The sequence below is a fragment of the Danio rerio genome, chromosome 2, assembly GCF_049306965.1.
Source record: "Danio rerio strain Tuebingen ecotype United States chromosome 2, GRCz12tu, whole genome shotgun sequence".
Taxonomy (NCBI): domain Eukaryota; kingdom Metazoa; phylum Chordata; class Actinopteri; order Cypriniformes; family Danionidae; genus Danio; species Danio rerio.
In genome coordinates this window covers 53799249-53827021 of record NC_133177.1, presented here as the reverse complement: position 1 = coordinate 53827021, position 27773 = coordinate 53799249, and the positions used below count along the sequence as shown (strand labels likewise).

The 27773-nt window shown below is 33.6% G+C and overlaps 1 protein-coding gene across 10 annotated transcripts in view; it reads right to left on the bottom strand.

Annotated features, from left to right (window-relative positions):
• pde1cb (phosphodiesterase 1C, calmodulin-dependent b) overlaps window positions 1-27773 on the bottom strand; it is a 174106-nt gene that overhangs the window by 121769 nt on the left and 24564 nt on the right. For all 10 annotated transcript variants that reach the window (XM_073930669.1, XM_073930688.1, XM_017352373.4 and 7 more), the window contains 2 exons: window positions 22298-22348; window positions 17352-17523 (listed from right to left, as the gene is read on the bottom strand). In XM_073930669.1, the coding sequence (XP_073786770.1) occupies window positions 17352-17523; window positions 22298-22348 (223 nt within the window). The remainder of the gene's footprint in view (window positions 1-17351; window positions 17524-22297; window positions 22349-27773) is intronic.

The window sequence follows — 27773 nt, the reverse complement described above, 5'->3', positions numbered from 1 at the left end:
TGAAATTTTTGAAAATTTATATAAAAAATAAAAAACCTGAAAAGTATTCACAGCCTTTGTTGTGAAGTCCTAATCTGAGCTCAAGCACATTCTGTTTCCACTAGGGATGGGAAGATTAACCGATATGTATCGATACGCGGTCATGCGCGTGCACGATGCGAGTGCATCGGTTGAGCAGCAGAGGATGAATGAAATTTTGGAAGCAAATCGAGATACATCGGTTTTTGCGAGATGCATCGATTTTTCCGAGATACAGCTTATATTTTTAATATAGAATGTATTTTTTATTTATTAACAAGTGTTGTCAACCTGTTTTTGGTGCATAATTTAATCGACCTACATAAAGTAAGCCTTAGCAACGGATTTGCGGATGTGCACACACTACAACTCAGTGTATCAGGTGTGCGGATGAAGCTAGTGGAGCGCCCTCAGAAAGTGCGAGAAGCAAAACAAACATTTTATTCCCCACTGAGTTTTAAATCTAAAGTATGGCAAGCAACATTATGGATTTAAGGATGGACGACATGACAGGACAGATGCAATTTGCAAAATGTGCCGCGCATCTGTAAAATACGCGGGCAGTCCGACTAATCTGAAATCTCACTTGAAGCAGCGCCACGGTGTTGTTGTGAAAGCATCTTCCAGTGTTTCTGCATCCCCGGCTTTCGCACTGCTTCAACCAGCTCCAAAAGTGGTGAGAAAAGCATTGCAAGTTTTTTTTCCGTGCGCAACAGTTCTGCTCGCTCTACGCCAATAACGATTGCTATTGCATTGTTCATCTGCAAAGATATTCAGCCTAGTGTCACGGAGAACGAAGGTTTTAAACACCTCCTCCTGTTAATTTTTATTTAATTATAATAATAATAATAATATTAATAATAATAATGATAAAAATAATTGGGTGTCACGGTGGCACAGTGGGTAGTTTGACCACCTCACAGCAAGAAGATTGCTGGTTTGTTATATTTTTATTAGCCTGCTGTTTACAGTGACAGTGATGTTTGAAAGCAGCATAACACTGCTAGTTCACAACCTTAAGTTTTGAATAATCAGTGGCAAAATATCTTTGTAAAACTTGTTTTCATAGTTGAAAAGTTAAATCACAATTCTTGTTGTGCAATGCTAAATTTATTTATGTTGAAAGAGTGCAAATATATACATATTTTTTTAATTGATATTGCACTTATACATTTTTTTTATCTTGAAAATACTTAAATAATATGTGCTATATGTTCTAAAATGGCCCTCTACTGTAAACTGACACTCTGGCTCTGAGAGAAAAGCCAGTTTGTAAAAAAAGTCTTGGTTTTACTTGGTTAATAAATAATCAAACTCATTCAATGGCACAGCATCCTCTTTCACATCATCTCATAAACTTGATCTAATTAGTGCTGAAATATCGCATCGTATCGTGATATGGGTGTGAATCGTATCGTGTTGCATCGCAATATGTCACAAATGTATCGCTAATATATCGGATCGTATTCTTTGTATCGAGATGCGTATCGGATCGGCATTATAGCTTAGATGCCCAACCCTAGTTTCCACTGATCATTCTTCAGATGTTTCAGCAGCTTCATTGGAGTTCTCCTGTGGTAAATTCAGTTGATTGGACATGATTTGAAAAGGCATACACCTGTCTATATAAGGGGCAAGGGTTGACAGTGCATGTCAAAGCACAAACCAAGCATGAAGACAAAGAAATCGTACAGTATGTAGACCTCCGGGACAGGATTGTCTTGAGGCACAAGGCTGGGGAAGGTTATAGAAAAATTTCTGCTGCTCCGAAAGTTCCAATGAGCACAGTGGCCTCCATCATCCGCAAGTTCAAGATGTTTGGAACGACCAGGACTCTTCCTAGAGCTGGCCAGCCTTCTAAGCTGAGTGATCAGGGGAGAAGGGCCTTAGTCAGGGAGGTGATCAATAACCCAATGGTCACTCTGTCTGAGCTCCAGCATTCTTCTGTGGAGAGAGAAGAACCTTACAGAAGGACAACCATCTGTGCAGCAATTATTCAGGTCTGTATGGTAGAGGGGCCAGACGGAAGCCACTTTCTGCCTGGAATTTGCCAAAAGGGATCTGAAGGACTCTCAGACCATAAGAAACAAAATTCCCTGGTCTGATGAGACTAAAATTGAACTCTTTGGAGTGAAAGCCAGGCGGTACGTTTGGAGAAAACCAGACACTGCTTATCACCAGGCTAATAGCATCCCTGCAGTGAAGCATGGTGGTGGCAGCATCATGCTGTGGGTATGTTTTTCAGCAGCAGGAACTGGAAGACTAGTCGGGATAGAGGGAAAGATGAATGCAGCAATGAACAGAAACATACTGAATGAAAACCTACTTCAAAGTGCTCTTGACCTCAGACTAGGGTGACTGTTAATCTTCCAGCAGGACAATGACTCACACTGCCAAAATATCAATGGAATGGCTTCACAACAACTCGGTAAATGTCCTTAAGTGACCCAGCCAGAGCCCAGATCTAAATCCTATTGAATATCTCTGGAGAGATCTGAAAATGGCTGTACACCGTCGCTTCCCATCCAACCTGATAGAGCTTGAGAGGTTCTGCACAGAGGAATGAGTAAAAATTCCCAGAGTGCAAATCTTGTGGCATCATATTTAAAAAGACTTGAGGCTGTAATTGCTGCCAAAGGTGCATCAACAAAGTGTTTAGGAAAGGATGTGAATAATTATGTACATGTTATTTTTCAGTTTATTTTTTATTTTTTAATAAATTTGCAACAATTAAAAAAAAAATCACTTTGTCATTATGGGGTATTGTGTGTAGAATTTTGAGGAAATCAATTAATTTAATCCATTTTGGAATAAGGCTTTAACATAAAAAATGTGAAAAAAAACTGAAGCGCTATGAATACTTTAAGGATGCACTGTATAAGGTGCATACAGAGAGAAGAGTGTGTGTCCAACAGGTGGTGTGCAAACACTGGCTATCTGATCAGCCAGGTCAATGTATATTAATTAGATGATGTCATGTTTGTTTACTCTGGTTCTTGCTAAAAGGTACAGTGTGCAAGTTCATTCAGTCAAATAGCTATTTTCGATCTTTCTGTAGGTAATTTGTCCCTTAAAACAGGCATGCCAAAGACTACCACATATGTATTAATAAATAGATTAATAAATAATAAATACAAATGTCTTGTGAAGGACACCCATCCTAATATGTAACAGACATCTTCATATTTTCTAATAAAAGGCCAATCCTTCGTACTCTCTGAACAATATGTATCTGTTAAATGTCCTGCTGTTGTTTCAGCAAATCCAAACATTTGTGTGCAAAATGTATTAATAATGTCCAACAGAAAGTGTTAAACCCTACTGAAGAAAAGCTGAGCTTGCTGACAGCAGTGCAGGTTTGTGGCAAATCAATCTCAAGTGAGAAACGGTGAGAAATTTCTCCATGTTGGAAACATTTACACAGCTTGAATAAGCATTTACACTGCTACCGTTTATTGCTGCTCTAATTCTTTCTCAACTTTAAGGTGTCAAACACTCTAGCACGAATAAAATACATCAAATACAGGGTGAAACAAGCTACTTTTAATTAGTTTTACCTGCTTTAATCAATACTGCTTTTATTATGGCTGTCACGACTCATGTAAAATATGAAAATTAGCAAAAAGTGTCAGTTTGCTGCATTGCGACTAGATCTGTGCACATTGCATTAGATGTCTTTTATCCTTATTTTCTTAACAGCACCGAGCTTAGATTGTAAACAATCACACACATTGCTCTTGAGCTTGCAGTAGTCAATCTAAGGCACTGTTAAAAATTAACTTTAATCCATTACAAAGTTTTAATCAACTTCGAATGATCCTGAGTTATGGCTGAACAATATATCGTAGTTTGAGCATCAATATTGCAATGTGTGTATCCGTAACAGCCACATACTGATTATTAAACTAAAATACTGTTAAACTCCCCAGAAAACTATAAAGTATTGTTGATCAAACTTTTATTTTTGCTCTATTGCATTTATATGTGCTTGTAATTTATTCTATTTTATGCACATGCACTGCATAGAAAAAGGCTTGGTCATCCCAGCTGATTTAAACCAGGAGTTCTCAACTAGAGGGCCTTGGTGATCCTGCAGGTGGGCTGCAAGATAGCTAAAAATTAACTTAAATATTGTACCATAATTATTTGATTTCATAATTAAATATGTCATTTCAAAATGATAGTAGTATTGTGCAAAAACAGCCCCGCTGCTAATTACAGACATAACTGTGGCTTAAATTTCCAATAGCTTCGCGTCAACTGTGGGACTACGTTCATAGTTGTATAAAGCAAACAGTCCCGCAAATGTAAAGGTAACGACAATTAGAGTTATAATTACTAACTCACACGTGCCTCAGGTCTATGACTCGTACTGTATCAGAGTCGCACAATTCCGTTAAATCACAAACTATGAGTGCTCTCTTTGTGTGAACACTATAAAATATCTGCGTAGTTGTCCAAATTATCATCTTGTGAGCGTTTTATAAATGACGTGCATCCGTACAGGAGACTCTGTGGTGTTGCAGTAGTGAACAGCTGTTCACTGTTCCTGTCAGCAAACTCAAATAATGTCCAGCTACAAACCAAACCGCCTTCAGATCGATGTATTTTTACAGATTTAAGTTTTTTTTTTACTGTATTTTACATTTAGGGTCAGCTTGCTTATTTAAATGAATAAAAATCAACAGATGAATAGAAGTCAGTCAAAGAATAACTGAAGTAAAGAATTCAGGAGCTGTAAACTTCTGTGGTTTTATATATATATATATATATATATATATATATATATATATATATATATATATATATATATATATATATATATATATATATATACACATACATACATACAAACATATGCAAATTGTTTCAAGTTTTTTTATAAAATTATGTAGTTAAAAAAGGGAATAATAGAAGGCAAAAGAAATGTTTTGCTAAGAAATAAAGCTTTTTCTTTAAACAGTCACTTCCAAAAACTTTCAGAGAAGAAGGTGGGCCTCGAAGTGAAAAAGGCTGAGAACCCCTGATTTAAAATAATGTAATCTTTCCAAATATAGTTATTCAATTCAACTGGTAAAATTATATTTATAAAGCAATATATATCGCAGCAAAACAAAATATTGTAATGTCAAATCTTTCCAATATCGTCCAGCCCTATCCTGAATGCACAAATGGCGCGACCTATATAAAAAGTATGTTTTTATTAATCTAAGTTGGTAATAGAAACATTTATTCCTAGCACCTGATATACATTATTATGTGACAGTAATCTCACACTAGGCACACACTAAAACTATATAATTAAACTAAAACTTTATTTCAAAAGATTATAGGCTCAATCTAAGTGCATAGTTCAGAGCGAATGGCGCAGTTGCAAATCAACTTGCTATTTTAAGTATGGGAAAAATAGTCATAGTGCCAGGTGCATGGTCAAAAAGGGTTGTTCTTATTCTCTTAATGAGTTATGGGTAGGCCCACACAGAATCTGTGCGTGCAGAATTCTGCAGCTTTTCCGCAGATTTTTAGCCCGTCATTAATTCTGTTTATTTAGTAAATGTTTGTAAATCTATTTTTATTCAGTTTTTAAATTAATTACAGTAATATTATTAACTAATATGAAAATGTTCATCTGATTTATGTATAATGTAGTTTGTACAGCAATATTTTCTGTCTTTTAATAGATATATTATATGAGAGACTTGCTTTGTTTACCAAATAAAGTGCAAATCTAATTGGATTTGCATTTTAAACATTAAATAAAAGTTCAAAAGGATGTTTTTTTTTTATTTCACATATTAAGGTTTTAGTTATGATACTCCCAAAATCATTCCGCAGAAATCTGCAGATTTTTACCAAATTTCTCTGCAGAAATAGCAAAAAACTGAATCCTTCTGGCCCTGGTTATGGGTGTTTTTGGCCATAATATGCATTAAACCAATTAGATTCAATCTCCCATTTACTTTAAGAGTCAGTTGTGGTTGCACCATGGCAAATTTACATGGCTGACTTTGTAAGCAGAAAAACTGAATGCTTCACTAGTGAAAACTACTTGTGTGTGTGGTTAAAGTAATCAAATGATCTTCAGAATGAGTTGATTTCACCAAAGCTACCCTGAAGTGATAAAGGCATGGAAGAAGGTAGTGGTATTTCCATGTATGTACTCAATAAAATTCTTTTACATTTGAATCCTTTAGATTTTATATTTAAAAATATGTCTGTATTGCTGTGCATCCCAGTGTGTGTAATAAGCCATGTGTAAGCACATTTTGGACTAACATGCTTCTTAAATAACAATAACAAAAACTGAGCCACTAACTTGATGCAATGCTGCATGCGTCAGTGCATGTGTGAAATAACGTCACCCATCACATCACATCACACAAACTTGACCAGCGGCATCTCCAAACACTAGCAATCGCTCTTTAAATAACAAAAAAATAATAATAACAAAGACATTGACTTTAGACAAGCTTTTAGTTGGTCAATGTTGTGGTCTATTTCATTTGCCTCAAAATAGCAACGCATCAACAATGCGTCTTAACACTCCTCCTTTTCAGGACAGCACAGCCATGAGTGCACAAATGCATTTGCTATTTGAACAGAGTGGTGCAGGAAATGAAAATGATACCTGTATTGGGCTTAAACTAGCAAAATACACTTGCATTGTGTCACATTGTGCCAGGTGTATGATAAGCACCCAATATATGACATCTTTAAATAAATAAATAGAAAACTGTTGGTCATATTACCCATTCATAATCATTTTAATTAATCGTTATTACATAATTGACCAAATTAATCATGATTATTTATTAATTTTTTTACATAATCAAGCAGCCCCTATGCCTGTACATGTATGTGAGTTTTTGAAGTGCCGGTATATCTTGTTTTGCATCATATAAACCACCATGCATTGCAGTTTAAGAAAAATGTTAATTCCTGTTTTACTGGGAAATTTTTTTTACCTACAGCCAGGCCCATATTAAGATTTTAGAGGCTCCTGGGCAATATAATATTATTTAATAAAATATTGTTTAATAAAATGAATCTACCTGTATAATGTTTTGCCCGCATTTTTTAAATAAATGTTAAACAGTACATATATTTCTAGTCTACAAAGATTTAACTTATTTTTGAAAGCATTTAAAGCACACTTTCAAAAATTTCATACTAATAAAATTAATGGATTTTAATATACTTATTTAAGTTTACTGAAACAGTTCTAAATAATTTATTTCTAAGGGTATTTTTAATGTATAACTTCTACAAAATTATAATGCATATGATTTAGATATAACACCTCTCCAATCCAGTTCTATGAATCTGATTCTTCAATAATACACACACTTATTAATGATTCCCACTTGCCTTCCTCGAGATGAAGAGTAGGCAAAATCTGATATGTACAGGCCCGGATTGGCTAATCGGGAGGACCGGGAGAATTCCTGGTGGGCCGGTTTGTTTTTTGCCCGCGAGGGCCGGTGTCCCTAGCTGCTTGCACTCTCTCAGCAGTCACACTTTTTTCATTTATTTGTTTATTTGACCATATCTTTACTCTTTTTATTCATTATTTTGCTGCAGCGCCGCTCTTTTTATTTATTTTCTTGCAGCCCCGTGAGCAAAATGCAGCCTGCAGGTTAACTAACGTTAATGATGATGATGTAATGTAACTATTGACCCCAAACAGCGGCACCTTAGTGAATAGAAGAATTCGAATAATTTATATTATGGAATAATACACCTGCTCAACGAAAATCAAATGATTCACTACATTAACAAATCTGACATAACTTGATTAGAAATCTAAAAAGGGGAGAAAAAGATTGAGCCATCAAAAGAAAGTAGTGCTGTGTCTTAAGGCTCACAAGTCATTACTTATTTTTTAAAACCGCAGTTATAGCACCATTGTGGTGCAGTGGTAAGCACGTTGCGTTTCAACGCCGCAGACCCGTATTCGAGTCTCACCTATAAATTTATTATTTTTTTTTTTTCATTTTTATTGTAAAGACATATAATACTGTTAGGGTTGTTGAACATTTGAATTTCTAAAGCAGCTGTTTTCTTGGAAAAGACATGATAGTGAAATTAGAAACTGAATTGGAATCAGTCGTGAACTGAGGTGGGCCTGTCTGGCTTGAAACTCCAGGGCTGAAAATGAGTCCCACTCCGGCCCTGGATATGTAGTAGGGAAAAAAAGAAGTGCATCAGACGCTGGATTCAAACCGCGTTCATGATTGATCACATCAAAACATGTTGCCATGCGCTTTACGAGCTACGCCACTCAAGCTATTATCAGATGCGCTTTTTAGTTATGTTGTTTCTGTCAATCAAACAGTGATGGGCGGGAATCACTTTGTATTTGTACTTAGCCTAAATAGACACTCCAAATTCAGCATTTTCTCCCCATCACAGGGGCCCTAAGTGCGCACTGGCCCCTGGGCCTGTGCCCATGATGCCCATTGGCAATCCGGCCCTGCCTACAGCTACAGTATATAACCTGAGTGTAAATTAATAGCAATTTTATATTTTGGGATGAGCTATTTTATTAAAAATGCACCAAAACATGCAACAAATGAAATTTCCAAAAGCCATATTAAACAATAAACTATTCACTACTTAGACTTCGGCCATAAAGAAAGGCTCACCTGCAACAAGTGCTTCTTTAAATGGCTTTAAAAGTGTTTGGAGCTGAACAGAGTTCAGCAGGCATCACAGCCTACAAAGCTAAATGTCTTTCAGAAGTCAACGTTCAATCCCAGCGGCTGTGTTTACAGAGGAAAGGTCTCACAGGAGGACACTAGAATACCTCTGTCCAACCCACGACTCGCACTAGACCAAGAGACAAACCACAAAGCAAAACTGATGAATTTGCTCAAAACCAAAAGAACCTGTGGCAGAAACTAGTGCTGTCAAACGTATCGACAACAAGTCTGTGCCAGAGTTATCCAGAGCTCTCAATCGCTCTTTTCGCATTTGATGCTTTAAAAACTCCATGTGCATTTCAGGTTTGCCTTAACAAATAGGGTCAAATAATGTCAAGGTACCATCTTTAAGAGTCAGCAACATTCAGCAGCATCTAAAATAAAAGTAAACTAGTTTAGGAAGAAATTTCTTAAAGTGAAGCGGTGTAATCTGCTGTTGCCAATAAAGGGATAGTTCACCCAAAAATAAACATTGTCATCATTTACTCAAACTTGACTTATTTCAAATCTGTTGTCTTTCTTCTGTTAAACAAAGGAATATAGTTTGAACACTGTTAAAACCAGTAACCACTGACTTCAATAGTAGGAAAAACAAATACTATGAAAGTCAATGGTTACAGGTTTTCAGCATTCTTAAAAATAAAAATCTTTATTTTGTTTTTAACAAAATAAAAAAAAAACTCATAAAGGTTTATAACCACTTGAAGATGAGAAAAAAGTGAGTAAATTCACATTTTATGTGAACTAACCATTAAACATTAATCATCAACAAAAGACAAAGGGCCCTTTCATATAAGGCGCAATAAGGTGCACGACATGTTTGGCGCAATTTGCTGCTATTTTTAGACCCATTTTGCGCCACCTTGTTTAAATAGCAAATTCATTTAAGCCACTTTGTGGACTCGTTGGTGTTCTGGTCTAGAAGGGCGGTGTGTTAAGGCGCATTGCTGGCACGTTGCTATTTTGAGGAACTGAAATAGATCGCGCCATTGACCAACTGAAAGTTGGTCTAAAGCATAGCACAGAGCGAGTTAGTAATGCGCCTATGCCGTTCAAACGCTTACACATTGCTTAATACTCACAGGATCTACAGCAACACACAAATATCTTTACATATTAGGGATTAAAATGTTACAAAATTTATTATTCTCAACATAAATATAAAAACCACTGCCTCCATGCTTTCTTCATGTCGGGGGGCTTTTTTCAAATTACTGATGATAATTTGCATTTGTATAATATTATTATTAAAAGCAGTATTGTTTATTATATTCATATTTATATATTTTTTTAATAAAAACACGTTTAGATTTGTCCACCCATTGAGTTTTGAAGACGTATGCATCACCATATGGCGTATAAGAATAGGACGTGTGTTTGGACATAACTCCGTTTTTTGACCACACTTCATTATTATTGTTAATTTATTCGTTTGCTAGAAATAAGAACTGAATTTAGAAATAGTTTTAAAACAAATCTTTGCGCTTAACAAACTAAATTAAATATCTAGGCTAATGATGTCTTCAGTGAAGTGTGTACAACAATGTTTCCTTATCCAAGAAAGGAGTTAATTAAAGAGTAAAAGTAAAGTAGAGAGAAAGTAAAGAGGCTGAATGGAGGAGGCTCGTTCTGCAGATGCTCTGCTCAGCGTTCAGTTTTTCCACTTACAAAGTCTGCCATGTAAATAGCAAATGTGCCATGGCGCAACGCAACTCACTCTTAAAGAGAATGAGACATGAGAATCTAATTGACTTGATGCACGTTATGCTCAAAACACACCCATAACTCACTGAGAGGATAAGCTCAACCCTGTTAGACCATGCACCACGACGCAAAGCATATTTTTCAGTCCCTAAAATAGCAAAAGTGGATTCAGACATGCCCTTAATGCTTTTGTGCCATGTACTTTAGACTTTGCGCCTAGATTGTTCAAAATCCCAAAATCCCTTTTAGACCAACCTGCAGTTCTGTGTTCATCTGTATATTTGTTGTGTTGTATTTATTTGTGTTATTATTAGTTGTAATTTGCTTATTTGTTCAGTTATATTTTAATATATGATAAGCAAGATGACTTAGACAAGTTGTTTGTTCTTTAATGCTGAAATTGGAATTACAAACTGTATATTATATTATATTATATTATATTATATTATATTATATTATATTATATTATATTATATTATATTATATTATATTATATTATATTATGACTGCTAGAAAATTGCATAATTTTTTAGGATGGTAAAATAATCAACATTATTTTCTCTGCAGCGGAGCAAGTGAAAATATTAACAAGGCAAATGAAAACAAACTGGCCAAACTGGAACAATAGTAAAAATCAAAAACATTGAGCCATGCTCAAAGGGACAGTTCACCTTAAAATTCATTCATTCATTTTTCCTCTATTTCAGAGGTCGCCACAGTGGAATGAACCGACAACTATTTCAGCATATGTTTTACACAGCAGATGCCCTTCCAGCTGCAACCCAGTACTGGGAAACACCCATAAACACTCATTCACACACTCATACACTACGGGCAATTAAGATTCTCCAATTCACCTATTGAGCATGTCTTTGGAATGTAGGGAAAACCCGGAGCACCCAAAGGAAACCCACGCCAACACGGGGAGAACATGCAAACTCCACACGGAAATGCCAACTGGCCCAGCCAGGACTCGAACCAGCGACCTTCACTGAGCCACCGTGCCCCAAAAAATGAAATATTCAGGACAATTTAAACCTGTATGAGTTTCTTTCTTCTATGGAACACAAAATAAAAAAATTAACAATATCTTGTTTGTGCTTAACAGAAAAAAGAAAAAAATCATAAATGTTTTGAACCACTTGAGTGCGAGTAAATGCTGAGAGGATTTACATTTTTGGGTGAACCTATTAGGGTTAATAAGAAAATTAAAACATGCATAAACATTTTAATGAAGGTTGTTACAAAACGTTTTAGTTGTATCACAAATCAACATCCTTTAAGTTATACAGATTATCCAGTATCATGAAAATAGAACCAGAAACAGTTTAGGATAAAGGTCTGAAATGCCAAATGAGTCTCAAAAGAGTTGAGAATGACTCAGAGATCTGAAAAGTATCACTGAGATCCAGTCAACGATTTAAAGTTTGACATTTTCCCAATAGATTTCTCCTGAGGGAGCTCACACTCGGATGAATGGCTCATTTCAGTGAGCTGTATCAGCCATTTGGGTTTTGATTTAAGGTGTTTATACATAATAATTCATTCAGTCACATCTGACTGAAGAATGACACTGTTATTTGTTCAATCATCATCATCTGCTGGTATATGATCCAGATGCTCTAATGAGTATATAACGGTTTCATGTATTGAAGAACAGGCAGTGTGAGACTTTGAATGGTACAAATTGATCCGTCTCAGTAATTGAGATGGTAAAATCACGTTGTCAGACGAAAATGGAGTAATCACTATTATGACTTAATAAGTGTCATCTGAAAAAGTGATTTTAAGATGCAACAAGTGCAAATGTCTGTTTGAAATTTGATTTGCCAGTTTAATGACCATAAATATAAGAATAAATTAATTAATAAATAAATGAATACATAAAAAAATTATAAATTTATAAATTAATAAATAAATACAAAGAAATGAACTGGATGGATGGATGGATGGATGGATGGATGGATGGATGGATGGATGGATGGATGGATGGATGGATGGATGAAACAATGGATGGACTGATAGAACTATAGATGGAAGAACAGAACGGTGAAAAGATAAAACAATAAGTAGATATATAGATTGATAGAAAAGAGGATAGACTGGGAACGATAGGTAGATAGACTGATATAATGATAGATGGAATGATAGAACAAAAAATGGAAAGATGTACTATTGGATGGATGGATGGATGGATGGATGGATGGATGGAAAAATAGGGGTCATTTTAAAACACAATCTGATTTTTATTTGGCAAAAGAAATCCTGAGCAAAAGCCATATCACCCTGCAGCCCAAGACCAGTTACTCACTGAAGCTAAGCAGGGCTGAGCTTGGTCAGTACCTGGATGGGAGACCACATGGGGAAAAACTAGGTTGCTGTTGGAAGTGGTGTTAGTGAGGTCTGCAGGGGGCGCTCAACCTATGGTCTGTGTGAGTCCTAATGCACAGTAAAAGTGAAGGGGACACTACACTGTCAGTGGGCTCCGTCTTTCGGATGAGACGTTAAACCGAGGTCCTGACTCTCTGTGGTCATTAAAAATCTCATGGCACTTCTTGTGAAAGAGCAGGGGTGTAACCCTGGTGTCCTGGCCAAAGTCTCTCTATCGGCCCCCTACAATCATGGCCTCCCAATCATCCCCTTCCACCGAATTGGCTCTATCACTGTCTCTCCACTCCACCAATAGCTGGTGTGTGGTGAGCGCACTGGCGCCGTTGTCCTGTGGCAGCTGTCGAATCATCCAAGTGGATGCTGCACACTGGTGGTGGTGTGGAGAGCGCCTCATGATTGTGAAGTGCTTTGGGTGGATGGCCATACACAATAAATGCGCTATAAGATTTATAAATTGATAAATAAATAAATAAAAAATAAATAAATAAACCATCCAACCAAGCAAGCAAGCACCCAAAAAATGGGATAATAAAAAAGAAATTACTAAATGAACAAATGAATGACAAAATATGTTAACAAACAACAACAAAGCCCTAAATAAATGGTGAAATAAAGGGTTCAAATAAATGGCTACAAAAATAAACAAATACATATGTAAACAAATAATCTGCTAAGGCTTATTATACTAAATAAGTAAATGGCTAATAAATAAAGGACTGAATTAATTAATAAATGAATTGATAAATATAGCTACACTGCTAATTAAACAGCTGTATTTGAGCAAAGGAATAAGGAAATATTAAAAGTAAAATGCAAAATGTTTGTTTTTATTTAATTAAATTAATTTTTTATTTTGAGGGGATAGTGGGGAAATACGAGAACTACAGTCTGTGATTTTTTCTTATTCTGTATTATGCACAGTACCTGACAAAAGTCTTGTTGTCGATCCCAGTTGTAAGAGCAACAAATAATAACTTGACTTCTAGTTGATCATTTGGAAAAGTGACAGAAGGTAGATTTTTCTGATGAATCATCTGTTGAACTGAATCATCACAAATACAGCAGAAGACCTATTAGAACCACATCAATCAAAGCTCCTGAAAGCAAAGACGCTTAAGGTGCTCCAGGATTGGCCAGCCCAGTCACCAGATATGAACATTATTGAACATGTCCGGGGTAAGATGAAGAAGGAGGCATTGAAGATGAATCCAAAGAATCTTGATGAACTCTGAGAGTCCTGCAAGAAACTTTCTTAGCCGTTCCAGATGACTTTATTAATCAGTTATTTGAGTCACTGCAGAGATGTCTGGATGCAGTCCTCCAAGCTCATGGGTGTCATACACAATATTCATTCTTTCTCCACTGCAGCATGACTTTATATTCTATACTGTACATTATTTCTGTTAAGTGACAAGACTTTTGTCTAAGCAAAGTCAGACCTTACTGTCCTAATTAAATAATTAAAAATCAAGGCATGATTATATTTAATTTTGCTAAAATAAGCGTCATCTAGAGGCCTTTGCCTGTCATATAAGCCACTTCTGATACCAAATGATCAACTAGAAGTCAAGGTATTATTGTTGTTCCTTAAACTTGGATAGGCGACAAGACTTTTGTCATGTAGTGTACTAATATGTGTGGTCTTGTTAAATACCAATAAAAATAAATAAATACATAAAGTGCAATCAAAAATTCAGCCAAAAAAAAAACCTTGAGGTCTCGAGAATCTTCAAATATTTACAGAAGCAAGGTGATCAAACATGTCAAGCCTAAATGCTTTAAAACGAAACACAATTAATTTGACTGCATTCGCATTTTGAATTAATAATGCCATAAGTCGCATTCATCACACGTCCTGTCCGGGTCTGTTTTCTCAGTGTGTGTTATACGTACGGCAGGTGCCCAGTAATGACTAATATTCCCCTTATCAATTAGACACCGCCAAACATTTTATGCTAACAATGCCACTAATGAGTTGAACAGGCTCAGGAACAAACACACCATTAATAACAATCATTGTAAGGGCGACAACTCTCTGTCAGACTCAGTCGTAATGAATATTTCATTAAAAATAATCAAATGCCACTCACCCTAATGAGCAAATATTCAAAGCAGCTTCATTAGAAAAGTTCGCGAAGACATATACAAGTCACACACAGGCAGCTATTTCTTCTCATTTGACATTTCATTGTGAGTGTTTTGTTATGTTGCACTGTATAGACTTTATGAAGCCATTTGTTCAAAGGGGACCTATTATGCCCTTTTTTACAAGATGTAAAATAAGTCTACTGTGTCCCTAGATTGTGTATGTGAAGTTTCAGCTCAAAATACCACACAAATAAGGTTTTATATCTCTTTGAAACTGACCCTTTTAGGCTTTGATTCTAATTATGCCAGTTTGGTAACTGTCACTTTAAATTCAAAGGAGATTGCGCTCTTTTCAAAAGAGGGCGGAGCTATGACTGCCTCAGCATAGTGGCAGATTCAAAAACAAGACTAACATCCTATGATAATGAGGGAGAGATGGTCACTAATGGGTGGGGCTTCCCCCCTCTGATGACACGTACAAAGGAAGAATGTCAGTCAAAGTGTTTCTGCAGACTGTTTTTATCAAGTGTGATTATAAAAGATAAAATAAATAGATTTTTACCAATAGAAGCTGCTTATACTTGCACACTGGTGCCACAAATGTGTGATTAAACCACTAATTAAAGTAATTATTGCACAATAGGTGCCTTTTTAGCACTTTCAGCTTACTTTATTTCTCTCACATACTAATTTAGTAAATATTATCAGATTTATCCTCACCAGATTTATTTTAATTTTTAACATTTATACACACACACACTCAGATGCAAACTGAAATATTGTTGGTAATGTGAAATGTCAGTCAGTTTTGACTGGGAATTGGACCACATTTTATGACCCTTTTATTTTATGGGATTATACTTCCAAAAAGTAAAATATCCTCATCATTTACTTACACTAAAGTGGCTCTATACTTTTTCTTTCTTTCTTTCTTTCTTTCTTTCTTTCTTTCTTTCTTTCTTTCTTCTGTTGAACATAAAACAAGATATTCTGAAGAATGTTAGGGGAAAACATCCATAGTAGAAACAAAATATATGTAAATATCTGTTTTTATATATATATATATATATATATATATATATATATATATATATATATATATATATATATATATATATATATATATGTATATATATATATATATATATATATATATATATATGTATATATATATTATATATATATATATATGTATATATATATTATATATATATATATATATATATATATATATATATATATATATATATATATATATATATATATATATATATATATATATATCTTTAGTGTTCAACAAAAGAAAGAAACTCAAACAGGTTTGGAACAAGTGGAGGATGAAGAAACAATGACTAAGTTTTCATTTTTGGCTGAGCTATCCCTTTAAGACAGACATGTCACCACCTACTAGTGTTTTGTTGTTAAAATTGCTCTCCAAATGACTTCAAACATTTCTCAGATTTTTCCACTGGTAAAAAATATCTGACCTGCTTTTTACTGCTGCAACCAATTTTTATGTGTATTTGAAGTTTCAGCTAAAAATACCCCGCAAATAATGTTACATAACTTTTTGAAACTGCCCCTTTTCTGGTTTAATCCTAATTGTGAAAGTTTGGTGACTGTCACTTTAAATTCAAATGAGATTGCGCTCTTTTCAAAAGAGGGCGGAGCTATGAATGCGTCAGGATAGTGGCAGATTCAAAAACAAGACTAACATCCTATGATAATGAGGGAGAGATGGTCACTAATGGGCGGGGCTTTACCCCTCTGATGACACGTACAAAGAGAAAATGTCAATCAAAGTGTTTCTGCAGACTGTTTTCATCAAGTGTAATGATAAAAAATAAATTTATAAGATAAAAAAAATAAATCTATTAAAAATAAATTAATAGATTTTTATCATTAAAAGCTGGCTATATTTACACACTGGTGCCAAAAATCTGTGATTAAACCTCCTATAAAACTGTTTTTTGCACAATACATGCCCTTTTAAGCACTTTCAGACTCGCTTTATTTCTGTCTAATAAGATTATGTTTAATATGACTATTAAAGGCAGGGCTCACGCCTGATTTATCTGTGCAGAAAACTATATAGTTTGCAGAGTCTGATAACCTACTGTAGCTTCCTGTAATTTGTTTTAAACAACATGTATCCAGTCAAAACTCAAAGTGAAACTGAAACATTGCCGACATATTGAAGAATTTTAACCTGTTGCACGACTTGTCACTCAGTTTTTCTTTCATATTTGGTTTGGATGTGTTATTATATGCTGCTGAAAAGGATGTTTGCAGCATTAACCAGCACATAATAATGATGTGCGTTGATCAAAAATGATGTAAACGTCACATGAATTCCTACATAACTGTTCACACTGTGGTCAGATTGCAAAACATTAGATCTGTACCCTCAAAGCAAGCGTGAAGCGCAATAAGAGGAGAGAGATGAACCTGACAGCAGTTTTCTCTGTAGCTTCTGGTGTGTCTGTGGAGGGAAGCTCATCTGCCAGGATCTCCTCTATGCGCTGTGGATCATCCGGGACGTCCCGCTGTGCTTTCCCCTTCTCTTTCTTGCTCGTCCCAGCCGTGAGTGTGTTCCACAGAGCGCTCTGAGACTTTGAGCCTGGAAACAAATATATTGTTTTTTTTATTTTTATTACAGTTCATTCTAAATTAGTTTTAGTTTTTCCTTCTAATATTATTATTTTCTGCTTCAGTATTTAGTTAGCTTATTTACTTAATTTTATTTACTTATTTATTTACTTATTCATTTACTTATTTACTTATTTCCTTATTTATGTATTTATTTATTTATTTAATTATTTGTTCATTTATTTACTTATTTACTTATTAATTTACTTATATATTTGTTTGTTTGTTTTTTATTTACATATGTGTTTATTTATTTATTTACTTATTTAGTTACTTGATTATTTACCCATTTATTTGTTTTTACCTATTTACTTGTTTACTTATATCTCTATATACATAATAACTTTTTTAATATTTATTTATTTATTTATTTATATATTTATTTGTTAGTTTGTTTATTTACTTATGTGTTTATTTGTTTACTTATTTAGTTACTTGATTATTTACCCATTTATTTGTTTTTTTTACTTATTTATTTGTTTACTTATCTCTATATACATAATAACTTTTTAAAAGATTTATTTATTTATTTATTTATTCATTCCTTTAAATACTTGTTTATGTACTTATTTAGTTACTTGTTTATTTACTTATTTTTTTGTTACTTTTTTATTCAATTATTTATTTATTTACTTGTTTGGTTTCTTGTTTATTTGCTTATTTATTTATTGATTGTTTTACTTATTTAGTTACTTGTTTATTTACATATTTATTTATTTACTTATTAAGTTTCTTGTTTATTTACTTTTTAATTTATTGATTGTTTTACTTATTTAGTCACTTTTTTATTTACGTATTTATTTGTTTACTTATTTATTTTTACTTAATTACTTGTTTACTTGTATAATTAATAACTTATTTATTTACTTATATACATATTAACTGAATTAATTACTTGTTAACTTATATACTTTTTAACTTATTTACTTATTCATTCACTTATTTAATTACTTATTTAATTGTATACTTATTTACTTATTTCAATGTTCATTTAATTTTATAAATAATTTGTGCTTGTTTTCTTGGAAAGTAAAATAAATAAAAACAAATAAATGTGGTATTAAATAAATAAAGAGCCCACAAATATTTAATAAAAAAGCAGTAAAAAAAAAGAATCAATAAAAGTTTAAAAGAGCAACATATAAATGAAAAACAAAAGAAGAAAATAATAAATAAATTATTTTTAAAAATAATTTAGAATTAAATGCAATTAAACACAAAATATAATTGTTTTATTAAGTCTTTTAAGTACTTTTTTATTTTTATTTTGTTACATTTACTTATTTATCTACTTCTCTACAACAATCTGTGGGCCTTTTTTTTTCTTTTTTGATCCAGCACTAAGCTACATTATATATTTTCTGTTGATATATGCTGCCATCTAGTGGCATGAGCGCGTAATGCTCTGTCGTCTCTAGAATCAACAGCTAGTAAGTCTTGTACAGTGACCAAGGACAAAAATGTAATGCTAAATTCATTGCAGTAGTTATTTTACAGACAAGTTTTAATGCGTTTGACTAATAATTCTGTAGAACCTCATCACAACTGTACCAGTCATTTGTGATCACTAGATAATGATTTTTAGACATGCTGGTTTTAGGCAATTCCATGACCCAGTAAATTCCCTTTAACACTCACTTATATTGTAACTCCATAACTGTAAAAATTAAACAAAACATAAAAAAAAAACTGTGTAATAAAGACATGCTGCGAGTGTCTGCAGCACTTTCTTGAATGAAAGCATCTGTTATATGAATAATCAGAACTTCAATTATGCTTTTTTTATTTCATTTCCAAGGTGCAAAATGCTCTCTCTCCTTTTTGGCATGTTGCTACTGGTTTTAGTAAATTTAATATTTTGAACTCCAAATAATTTTTTTCAGCTGACTATGGACGGACGGATGGCAAACAGATGGATGGATGGATGGAAAAGAGGATAGACTGAGAACGATAGATGGATAGATAGAACGATAGATGGATAGACTGATAGAATAATAGATGAAATGATAGAACAACAGACGTACTATTGGAGGATGGATGGACGGAACAATAGAACGATATATGGATGTATGGAACAATGGATGGATGGAACGATGGATGGATGGAAAGTTGAAAGAATGGAATGATGGATAGAGCATTGGATGGATGGATGGATGGATGGATGGATGGATGGATGGATGGATGGATGGAGGGGTGGGTGGGTGGGTGGAACGATGGATGGAACAATAGAAGGATGGAATGGTATGGAACGATAAATGAATGGATGGAACAATATATGGATGGATGGAACGATACATGGATGAACAAACAGGCAAACAGAATGATGGCTGGATAGATGGACAATATAACAATGGGCAGATGGATGGACAGACGGATGGACAGATGGATGAAAAAGAAGATAGACTGGGAACGAAAGATGGATAGACTGATAGAATCATAGATGGAACGATAGAACAATAGATGGATAGATGTACTATTGAAGGATGGATGGATGGATGGATGGATGGATGGATGGATGGATGGATGGATAAATGGATGGATGAAAAAGAAGATAGACTGGGAACGATAGATGGATAAACTAAAAGAATGATAGATGGAATGATAGAACAATAGATGGATAGATGTACTATTGGAGGATGGATGGATGGATGGATGGATGGATGGATGGATGGATGGATGGATGGATGGATGGATGGATGGAACGTTGGATAGATGGAACGATTGAAGGATGGAATGGTATGGAACATTGGAAAGATGGAAAGATAAATGGATAGATGGATGGATGGAACGATATATGGATGATCGAACGAACGGGCGAACAGAACAATAAATAGATAGATGGACAGACAGAATGATGGATGAATAGATGGACGGACAGAACAATGGATGGATAGATGGACAATATAACAATGGAAGGATAGATGGACGTATAGAATAATGGATGGATGGATGGATGGACTGATAGAACTATATATGGATAGATGACAGAAGGATGGATGGATGGATGATGGACGATATAACAATGATAGATGGAAAGATAGAACGATGGATGGATGGATGGATGGATGGATGGATGGATGGATGGATGGATGGATGAAAATGAATTGACAGATAAAATGATGGATTGACAGATAGACCGATGGGTGGATGGACGAAAAGAACAATGGATGGATGGATGAACTGATAGAACTAGATGGTAGATGGAACGACAGAATGATGGATGGATAGATAGATAAAACAATTACTAGATAGATATATAGATTGACAGAAAAGAGGATAGAATGAGAACGATAGATGGATAGACCGATAGAATGATAGATGGAATGATAGAACAATAGATGGATAGATGTACTATCGGATGATGGATGGATGGATGGATGGATGGATGGATGGATGGATGGATGGATGGATGGATGGATGGATGGATGGATGGATGGATGGATGGATGGATGGATGGATGGAACGTTGGATAGATGGAACGATTGAAGGATGGAATGGTATGGAACATTGGAAAGATGGAAAGATAAATGGATAGATGGATGGATGGAACGATATATGGATGATCGAACGAACGGGCGAACAGAACAATAAATAGATAGATGGACAGACAGAATGATGGATGAATAGATGGACGGACAGAACAATGGATGGATAGATGGACAATATAACAATGGAAGGATAGATGGACGTATAGAATAATGGATGGATGGATGGATGGACTGATAGAACTATATATGGATAGATGACAGAAGGATGGATGGATGGATGATGGACGATATAACAATGATAGATGGACAGATAGAACGATGGATGGATGGATGGATGGATGGATGGATGGATGGATGGATGGATGGATGGATGGATGAAAATGAATTGACAGATAAAATGATGGATTGACAGATAGACCGATGGGTGGATGGACGAAAAGAACAATGGATGGATGGATGAACTGATAGAACTAGATGGTAGATGGAACGACAGAATGATGGATGGATAGATAGATAAAACAATTACTAGATAGATATATAGATTGACAGAAAAGAGGATAGAATGAGAACGATAGATGGATAGACCGATAGAATGATAGATGGAATGATAGAACAATAGATGGATAGATGTACTATCGGATGATGGATGGATGGATGGATGGATGGATGGATGGATGGATGGATGGATGAAAATGAATTGACAGATAGAATGATGGATTGACAGATAGACCGATGGGTGGATGGACGAAAAGAACAATGGATGGATGGATGAACTGATAGAACTAGATGGTAGATGGAACGACAGAACGATGGATGGATAGATAGATAAAACAATTACTAGATAGATATATAGATTGACAGAAAAGAGGATAGAATGAGAACGATAGATGGATAGACCGATAGAATGATAGATGGAATGATAGAACAATAGATGGATAGATGTACTATCGGATGATGGATGGATGGATGGATAGATGGATGGATGGATCTTTATTTCATTGTAAAAAGGACAATGTAATAAACATAAAATAACATGAATTCAATATAACTGAAACAAAAACACAAACGCCTGGTCATGACGATCAACAAATTTATATAGAAACAATATATATTAAAAATAATTTATACTGTGCATGATAACATTTATATGACTATAAATGACAACAGAAAACATAAAAAATTCATTCATTTCTATTAAAAAATTCCTACCTAATTCCTAAATGTGTCATTTTCTCCAAAACACACACAGTTACTTACGAGCAAATCTGGCCAGCGGTCTGCTGTTGGTCTCTCCATCCTCATTAGCCACTATAGAGAAAAGCACACGCATACAGAAACACATGAGGAATATGCTGGCATCTTCTGTGTGCGAGTCTCTGCAAAAACATCAAATATCTTATTCTGAAAGCTTTTCTTTTCAGAGCCTAAGTAAAACGCATCATTAAAAAGCTTTTTTTTTTGTCCTGTTTTAATGTGTCTTTTTGCATAATGTGAATATAATGAGGCAAGCTGCTGGAAAGCGTGCTTTAATATGACTTCAGCCACAGTTATGTGAGCCTTTCATTACAGTTTTAAATGGGTTTTGGTCAGTAGGAGACTGCCAGGTGCTGTTAGTGTACTGTGAGTCACTTGCAATAAAAAATAATACAGAACAAGAAGCAAAGAAAAAAGGGCAGAAAAAATCAGCACGTTCCACCAATAAAGTATTGTGTGAAGCTTATGTACTGTGATGATCAATCAGAGCAGATTTCCTTTTATTTATTTGAAATTTATAATTAAAAGCGACTTTTCATTCTGCATTAAACCTGCATTCTAGGTTTTTCAATTGCATTTGATAGCATGTTTTATTTTTATTTCTCTTTTTTGCTAAGCAATTGCTGGCGTGCTCTGGAAGACTACTAGTTGCTTGCACATTTATTATTTTGAACTCTAAAATGAAAATAAGTGTAAGGATTTTTTTTCAGCAGTCTTTAAATTCATAAATGATTACCTTATGCAGGGTTATTTACTTCATTAAAAGCATGACAATAAAACTATAGATTTTTATTTATAATATAATTATGTTTTGTTAATAATAATAATAATAATAATAATAATAATAATAAAAACTTTTATATTCTGCTTTCTTTAATGTGTTTAGTACTCCTTTGTACAGCACTTTAGTCAACTTTGGGTTTTTTTTAAATGTGCTTTATGAATAAATTAATATTTTATTGTAATAATAATAATAATAATAAATTAAATTACAAAAAAATAAATAATAGTAAGATTTATATTTATATAACAGAAAACATAAACAATTAATTAAAAACTTATATTCTACTTTCTTCTCTGTTTTAGTAATCCTGTCTTCAGCACTTTAGTCAACTTTGGTTGTTTTTAAAAGTGCTTTATAAATAAATTAATACTGTATAATAATAATAATAATAATAATAATAATAATAATAATAATAATAAAAACGTATATTCTGCTTGAATCTCTGTGTTTAGCACTCTTATGTACAGCACTCTGGGTCAACTTTGGTTGTTTTTAAATGTGCTTTATGAATAAATAAATATTTTATTGTAATAATAATAATAATAATAATAATAATAATAATAATAATAATAATAAATTAAATTACAAAAATTAAATAATAGTAATAATTATATTTGTATAATGGAAAACATTTACAATTAATTAAAAAACTTTTTTTCTCTGCGTTTAGTACTATATGTACATCACTTTAGTCAACTTTAATTGTTTTTTAATGTGCTTTATAAATTATTAAATATTGTATTGTAGTAGTAGTAATAATAATAATAATAATAATAATAATGATAATAATAATAATAATAGTTAATTAATAATAATAATAAAACATATTCTGCTTTTTTCTCCGTGTTTAGCGCTCTTATATACAGCACTTTGGTAAACTTTGGTTGTTTTTAAATGTGTTTTATAAATAAATAAATATTTAATAATAGTAATAAATATATTTATATAACAGAAAACATAAACAATTAATTTAAAAGTAATAATTAAAATGACAATAGCTTCTTAGTTACACATATTTTGTCAATTATTAAAATACAAATATTATATAATTTATATATTTTTTAAGTAAATTGCAACTGATCATTTCCAACTGCATTCATTTCCAAAGTTTTTGATCTAATATTTATATTTTATAGGCTATGTCATTATGTCACTAGAACTACTAAATCTCATGCAGGATGGTCATTATATATTTTACTAAAAGATACATACAGTTATTGTACTTATGTGATATATAATTGTACTATGTTACTATTCTTTTTTATTATTAAATAATAACAAATAATAATAATAATAAAAATTCTTAAATGTATAAATAAATTATATATAAAGAAAACAAACAATTGAAAAATAATAATTCAAATGACAATATTTTGCCAATTATTAAAATACAAACATTTTATGATTTTTATATATATATATATATATATATATATATATATATATATATATATATATATATATATATATATATATATATAATTTTCCAGTAAGTTGCAACTTAACTTTTTATTTTCATACACACACACACACACACACAAATTTTTAATGATTAATGAAGGAACTATAATGCTATACTATATATATATGGTTATCAGACTACAATTACTATAGAATAAAATAGAGAGAAATATAAACTCAAAATGGCGAGGCAGTGGCACAGTAGGTAGAGCTGTTGCCTCACAAGCAAGAAGGTCGCTGGTTCGAACCTTGGCTCAGTTGCCGTTTCTGTGTGGAGTTTGCATGTTCTCCCTGCCTTCGCGTGGGTTTCCTCCGGGTGCTCCGGTTTCCCTCACAGTCCAAAGACATGCGGTACAGGTGAATTGGGTAGGCTAAATTGTCCGTAGTGTATGAGCGTGTGTGTGAATGTGCGTGTGGATGTTTCCCAGAGATGGGTTGCGGCTTGAAGGGCATCCGCTGCGTAAAAACTTGCTGGGTAAGTTGGTGGTTCATTCTGCTGTAGTGACCCCGGATTAATAAAGGGACTAAGCCGAGAAGAAAATTAAAGAATGAATGAATAAACTCAAAATGCCGAAATCTAACTATTCTTAACATGATTAAATACTTCAATAATTAATGACACTAAAATAACACTAACATAAGGTATTGCGTGCAATAGCATCCTTTTATTAAACAAGCTAATGCACAGATCTTTGTACTGAAATGCAAATCAGCACACAGGCAAGTGCAAGAGATTTCTCTATAGATGAATGTAAAGCGCATTAACAGCCGCAGTCAGAAAAACAAGTCAATGAGATCACATTTCGAGGACACGTTGTTCAAGCAGAGAAACATCATGACATGCATTAGTGAAGTACAACACCATTAAGTGTCATGGCATTTTGTATGGGGACTGAACACACACTCAACACAAGCACTCACGCACACACACACATTGTTTCTGCAGCGCACCAGTCATTGAAAGCCTCTAGAGTGACACTGAGGGTCATGTTGCTTCAGCCTATCATCATCAAGATCACAGTGGTTTGTCAATACGCTCCACTGGACCTGATTGACAACACGTTACACAAAATAATCTTAAAGCACTCAAAGCGACATGTCTGGCAGATGTTTAAAATCGATTGAATGCTTTGACTTATTACAATTTCTTGACATAAACAATTGAGTTTGTTCTTGTTTAAATGTTAATTCTCGATATTAGGGACTGGATTTCTACTAGTGCAATGGTCTTTTTAGATGTCGGGAATTACATTTTCACAACTAAAATATCAAGTATTGATATCAATAATGACAACATCACTCCTAGCAATTACATTTTGAAAAATGTAATTGCTAGGAGTGATGTAATTTTCACATTTTGAAAACTACCATTTTAGTAGTAACAATGTACTTTACCATTGTTACCACTGTATTTCAGCAAGATAGAATTGATTTGTTACACTATCTAACTAGCATTTTAACTATAAACATTGCATTCGTTTCTGATATCAAGAATTCATGCAGCAAATAAATAAGTCAAGCAGCCTTCCGTGCTATAATGAGGCAGAAACGCGGCTCCCTGCTGCGTTTGCTGGTTTATCTACAGCACTGAACATGCACTAGTTAAAAAGTTTGTCAGATTTTCCTTTAAATGTCCTTCTATAAATGCATCAGAACAGACTGTATAAACAAAGCAGCACACAGCTCTGATGTTTCCATCATAACACCTTTCCTGTAAGACTCTCTCTGACCGCTGTCCTCCCACATGGGTGTGTGTTTCTCAGAAAAACAGCTAAGTATGGAAAAATGTACAGTGGGATGTTCATTACCTCAAAATAAAGCAGATAAGGTGATCAGGGCCCAGAAGCAAAGTGTTTACTTTGAGTTAATTAAGACCTGAAGGATATGCACTGTAATGCTGGGTTCCACACAACACCTTCATGTTGTCCCAACACAAATTGTTTAAGTTAACTTAATTATTTTTACAAATTTAAGTGGATTGAACAGTCATACATTCATTTTATTTTCGCCTTAGTCCCTTTATTAATCTGGAGTTGCCACAGCGGAGTGAACCGCCAACTTATCCAGCATATGTTTTACGCAGCAGATGTCCTTCCAGCTGCAACCCATCTCTGGGAAACATCCATACACACACATTCACACTCATACACTACAGACAATTTAGCCAACCCAATTCACCTGTACCGCATGTCTTTGGACTTGTGGGGGAAACCGGAGCACCCAGAGGAAACCCCACGCAAACGCAGGGAAAACATGCAAACTCCTCACAGAAACGCCAACTGACTCAGCCAAGGCTCGAACCAGCGACCTTCATGCTGTGAGGCAACAGTACTACCTACTGCGTCGCCGTTGATTGAACAATTGATCCTAAAAAAAGTCCAGAATTGTGTCGTTTCAAAGTAGTTTGAACAAGTAGCAAACATTTTTTGAATGTGAAATATTGATTTGATCTGAAATAATGCAAGATAAAGAAAATATGAAACAAGTGCAGAAGGTCAACTGTCAATTATGCTAAAACATCTGACCTATCAGAAGTGAATATTCTAATAAACTGTGCCATAACTATTTGTGCTTGCATACAGTATAATATATTTTCGTTTTGCAACTGAATAATTCAGTACGGAGTCAATCTAGTGCCATATATACTTGCAAAATAAATGAAAGTTTTGCAAACAAAAAATTAAGTATTGAGCAAACAATAAATAAATAAATAAATAAATAAATAAATACATACATACATACATACATACATACATACATACATACATACATACATACATACATACATAAATGCAAATATTTAAAAAATGAAAGTTTTGCAAACAAAAAATTAGGTATTGAGCAAAAAATAAATATAAATAAATAAATATTTAAATAAATAAATAAATATAATAATAAATAAATAAATACATACATACATACATACATACATACATACATAAATAAATATAATAATAAATAAATAAATACATACATACATACATGCATACATACATACATACATAAATAAATGCAAATATTAAAAAAAAAAATTTTTTTAAATAGCAAAGCGAAAATTAATTTGAGAAAAATAAAATTAATTTTACTAACAAAAATAAAGAACTTTAAAGGGAAAATTAAGTTTTGAGAAGTAAGAATGAACTTTGCAAACAAAAAAAGAACTGCAAATAAAAATAAAGCTGTGCAAAACAAAACTAAAATATTTGCTTATATTCAACCGTGAGTTTGCGATGC